We start from the raw sequence: 5,340 nt of genomic DNA, 5'->3' as shown, positions 1-5,340 counted from the left end.
ATATGTAACACACAACGAGCAATAGGTTACTAATAAATGCATAGACGGTATATGTGGCCATAGGTGATCTGTCGTCAATTAACAAAGATGCGCACTTTCTTGACCTATATCGAATCATTGACGACTCACTTGATATATATCTACTATACCTATGAAAGGCATACCCCGGAAATCAATTATCTGACTACTTTGTACATCGATCCAATCAAAAGCAGCGACGCTAGCAGTTCATATTTAATGTAGGCGAAAGAGCATTGATGGACACCCAGACCCCATGCTCCAAGGAACATTCCTACAACATTTTCACCTACTCAATAGCTTAGGCCGCCATTCTAACTGCTCAGTCTTTAATATGCCTACATGAAATACAAGTTAAGGTGGATTTAGGGCTGTGTATGAGTGTTTATGAAAGGATATTTAAGCTGCATAAACAGTCACTTTATTATTGCAGCTAGTAAACAGATCGCAGTCGACAAATAATCACAACGGCCCTATTTCTTTGCACCAAAGTGTCGAGAATCTCCGTATCATACCAAACAGAAATAGCAGCATGGACCCTTGCCCGCCCCCCTCCCCAAAACGCCCTCAAATAGCTTATCGCAGCCCCCCCCCGTGCACGAGCGCTTCAAGGCTGCAACTCAGCAACTCTGTGTTTGTGTTTGTCTGTGTGTGTGTGTGTGTGTGTGTGTGTGTGTGTGTGTGTGTGTGTGTGTGTGTGTGTGTGTGTGTGAGTGAGACCAGGTTGCCTTGACCGTGAACGTCCCCTAGAGCGCCGATTGATAAGATTCTTCTGGGCTTCTATAGTTGCATTACCACAACTCATTGTCCAGTTTATGAAAATGCCACTGAAAATGCTCGTCTTGTTCAAACCATGAGCCCAAATCCAGCCCGTTAAGATCACTCTGGTCTTCAGTTAAACATTCTAAATTCAATCTTATAAAATAATTGTAACATCAAGTTATTTTTGCTTAAAGCTGAACTCGTTCTGTAGACCATTTTGGAGATAGAAATTCTCCTTATTGTATTATCACTGGACAAGTAGATCAATCGGCATATATACTTACAGAGGCCTGCCCTGAACGCAATAATGTTTGAAACAGGATTAGGCCATCAATCAATTCAATATAATTTCCACTGAATATCAGAAATTCACCCAGTTTGTGAATTGAATATCAGCCTCCTCTTATATTGTTGTATTATAATTAAGGTAGGGCTATTTGGAATTGACCTCCGCCTCATTTGCTTTATATTCTTCACGGCAATGCGTGTGTTTTCTAATCATCAAATAGGCCTATTAGGCTACTTAGGTGCCACGTTTTGCAGCATATGCGAGCTACATTAGTTTCAAATGGTCATATGATGATGAAAAAACGTATTTAAAAGGATATAGCAGAAGCAAATCATATGCATTATGCTATCCCATATTTTGTAGCTTATTCCATGGCGCGGACTGACAGAAATATTTTAGATCATGACATTTTAGGAGAGGAAATTGCTTAAGTTATTGAAAACGATCTATGCTTTGGTCGTCTGATCTGAATGCCCAGATAAACAGATAATTTATTTGGATGCTCGAGTTTTAAGAGAGCGGTCGTGATAACTCAATGATGAGACGGTACAGCCATACAGTGCATCCTATCTCAATTAAAGGAGTCACCGGCATGTTTAGGATAATTAAGATTGAATATATTCTTTTTTTTTGTTTTGTACAAGATCTCTGTCCCCGTTCTCCCCCGTGCACTCCTCTCTCTCTTTATCAGAAGAAAGACAACGCCTGCTCGCGGAGCATCAACCTCTTCTTCTTCATCCTCCGGTTCTGGAACCAGATCTTAACCTGTTGGTCGCTGAGGTTCAGGCGGTCCGACAGCTCCCGCCGCCGCTGCCGGGTGATGAACTCGTTGAGCATGAACTCTCCTTCCAGTTCCGCCAGCTGGAGTTTGGAGTAGGGTTTGCGTTTCTTTCGGGTTCGGGTATGCATTGGGTACCATGGGGCGCCTGCATGGAGAGGAAGGGGGAGAGGAAGAGGAAGAGGAGTGGTGAGCAAGGAAGAAGAATAGCTTAGCACAGCAGATATAGCTTAGCACTAATCTTTTATCTTGTGAAAAAACAAAGCAAAAATAAACATCCCACACTGATTCTAGTGCTATAGGCTATAGCCTACTGGTGGATAGCAGATAGGCTATCTATTTATGAAAACGCGAAATTAATTCCTGAAGCTTTTCTTTGTTCAATGTAGATTTAAAATGTCGAATAACCTCCATCAAGTCAAATAGCCTGCATAGCCTATCGAGGAAAAAAAATAACATTTCAGTATAGGCTACATACAGTACTATCGAGTCAAGATGATCTATAGCTTGCATGGAGAGACATATGCTACGTGACTACGTCTATGTTCTAATTTGCTTGAGGAGAGAACTTTGCTATAATTCACAATACTCTTGTCACACAAGATTTACAGTTGGAGTTGGGGTTGTCTATACCGCAAGCACAAACAAACAATCTCAAGCGGCCAAAGGCATTTTCGGCATTTTCCCGATTTCAACGTAAACCAACATTGGTCTAATCAACACAAATATCCCTCCCACAAAAATCTCCCACCCATCAGTCTACCTTTTTGATTTAGATTTATCCTGAAATATAATAATCAATCACCACAACACAATGGTTCAGATCCAATGCCTTCTATTTGTTTCGCCAATATGATCAAGCCATTCTCACTTTTACCACAAACAATATCGAGTTTTTATGGTGCTGTAAGGGTTTACTGGTGTGTAAAAAGGCTGGTGGTGTGTAAACGAAAATATGAACCCTTTCTTGAATGCCTCCCCTAGCGGTGCTCATCCCAACTTGCATGCCTCGTGTCAATATCTCAGTATCCTTACAGTTTTGAAAGAGCAAGACAGACGACAAATAACAGAAATAAGCTTTCATGACAACAGGGTAATGCAATTTCGGGTAATGCAATTTTGCAATTTCGTATAATTACACTCACCTCCACCCGCCACTGTGCTTGGTGCGTGATTGCCTGGGGATGTCAGCCCTGGAGCGATGCCTGTGGTGACTTTGCCCCCTTCATTGAGCAGTGATGAACTGGAGTCAGATTCTAGGGACTGACAGGATGGCGGATCCTGGCTCAACTGCTCGGCGCCATAGTCGTACTTGGAGTATGTCCCGTTGTTCCCCATCCCGCTGTGATGCAGTCCATGCTCTGCTCCCGCTATGGAGGAAGAGGGGTCTCCTCTGGCTCTCTCCTCACGTTTGAGATTTGCGCTCTCAGAGCTGCAGGTCTCCCGGCCGCCACCGTTACCGTTACCGTAAAAACATTTGCCCTCATCTTGCTGCCTGGTGATTTCGCATGCACGGTTAAAAGAAGACGGGTTAATGGACATGGGACTGCTAAAGTAAGATTGAGGATATCCATTGCAAGAATCCGACGGGGTCCAAGGGAGGGAGCACACATTGTCCCTTCTCGGGTAGGAGAGAGAGGGTAGACCCGCCAGTTGTCCCCCGGACGCTCTAAAATTGGGGAGGTAAAATGTGTCTCCCGTGTGGATGTTTACCAAAGGTCCCACAAACCCGGGATTAAGAAGATTATGCTCGCCCATTTCGGCGGGCCCGACCAAGAGCTTCTAGTTTATAGCAATCTGACATTTAACATAGTTAAACGGAGAGGCGCTCCTGATTGGTCGAGCGAGGGTCACGTGTCCTCACCAACTTGCGTTACGGAAGGTGCCACCCACTATGTCCATGTCCTGACCAAACAAAACGTTAACTTCTGTATTACAGATTTTATATGCATTTTCAAAAAATAATATAAACGTTTTATGAAACAAAATAATTATGTTCTTCTTTTCTTCTTATTCCTTGTGCCTCAAAATACCTTTTCCACTTTAATTCAAGTGATTCCCCAATCCATGTATAGGCCTAACAGGCTTGATGTTAGTAAAACTTTGCGAATGTTTTGGTTTTTATTAACACATTAACGGCTATAGCCTAGGCTACATAACTGCTGCGAAAGGGGCCTGCAATGGTTGTTCTCCCGCTTAGTCCCTCACACCGGACCATTGTTGGGTGTGCATGTCCCACTCTTTATTTTAGAGCAAATTACAGATGAATTGAATGTCATATAAAGCTGTGATGCTCCGCTTTACGGGGCTGTTTTAAGGAACGACTGATGCTCACAGCCTCACTCCTCTCGTATTTACAGTAACGGGGTCAGTAGGTTGAAACCGTTGGCTCTGTAAAAAATAAGACGATCTGCAATAAGGTTATTTTAAGAGCGTATATTTCAAATGATAGACCTTGCGCCGTGCTTCTCTGAGGAACAACTCCAACAGATATCCCATTAAACGTCCGTGGCCGTACACTGGATAGCCTGTTATAAACTCACAATTCTTTTATGTGGATTTTACAAGGTGGTCGAAAGGGCCTAAAAGCACTTCATCAGTCCAAATTAATCACAGTGCATTTTTATTAATTGATTTGCAACTGAGCGACCATGTCACAAACTAGTTGACTCTCACGAGAGAGAAGGTAAAAGACGGTTAGATATCTCATTAAACATCTGTATAGCCCAATGCGTAACAACGGCTCACAGAGGAATGATTATATTTAATGAAGAAAGAAATTGCAAAACGGGCATGCACTGAGTCGTGCGCTGTTCTGGCTGGTACAACGGGTGTTCCACTGCATCTAAATGCAACACGATATAAGAGAAAACATGTAAGACTTTAATATTTGACTAAAACACACCATTTAGCCTATTGATTTTATTGATTTGCAACAATTTCCATTCCTCGTGCTTGTGACGTTTTCCCAACGACCCTCGTCGCCCTTCTATGATAATAAGGTAGTGCGTATTATAACAATATAGTTGATCATGGTTCCAACTATACAAGAGTGCCACATGGTTACACACACATGCATTTGTGCATATAGGCCTATCTGGAAGAGAGAAGTCGGCATTTATCAATGTGTAATAAACCTGCTACCTTTCACTTCCCCTAATATAAGCTCCTGCAGCTGCTTGTGCTGCATGCTGCTATGCGACAGAAATAAATGATATTGCCTGCACGGATTCATATTCCTCGAAAGATGGATAGTGGGAACCCACGTATATAATGTAATACCAACATTTATTACTGACGTTAACTTTAGAGGTAGGCAATTACCTTATTGCAGCGTATTTCATATCTTCAGCTAGAGGGGAAGGAAAAGAAGTCTAAAAATGAATATTTTATATGATCTATGGGGTCTATTTGGATAGGACAATCGTACGCACTGTAATGCACTGGAGAAGGCTGCTGAGGTCAGTTGAAATACAGAGAGACGATACGACGT

General features: G+C 42.4%; 1 protein-coding gene across 1 annotated transcript; it reads right to left on the bottom strand.

The window, feature by feature from the left end:
* Positions 1 to 1,756: 1,756 nt before the first annotated feature.
* On the bottom strand, positions 1,757 to 3,620 carry LOC308173127 (homeobox protein Hox-C12a-like; the record flags this gene model as incomplete). Its single annotated transcript, XM_080548096.1, has 2 exons — positions 2,993 to 3,620; positions 1,757 to 1,995 (listed from the first exon to the last, which is right to left on the bottom strand). Exons 1-2 carry the CDS (start codon positions 3,603 to 3,605, stop codon positions 1,757 to 1,759), a joined length of 852 nt encoding a protein of 283 aa, XP_080404222.1. The 5' UTR covers positions 3,606 to 3,620.
* Between the last annotated feature and the right edge of the window lie 1,720 nt (positions 3,621 to 5,340).

The sequence above is a fragment of the Nansenia antarctica genome (assembly GCF_963989245.1).
Source record: "Nansenia antarctica genome assembly, chromosome: 18".
NCBI lineage: Eukaryota > Metazoa > Chordata > Actinopteri > Argentiniformes > Microstomatidae > Nansenia > Nansenia antarctica.
This window is presented reverse-complemented; position numbering and strand designations above follow the sequence as displayed.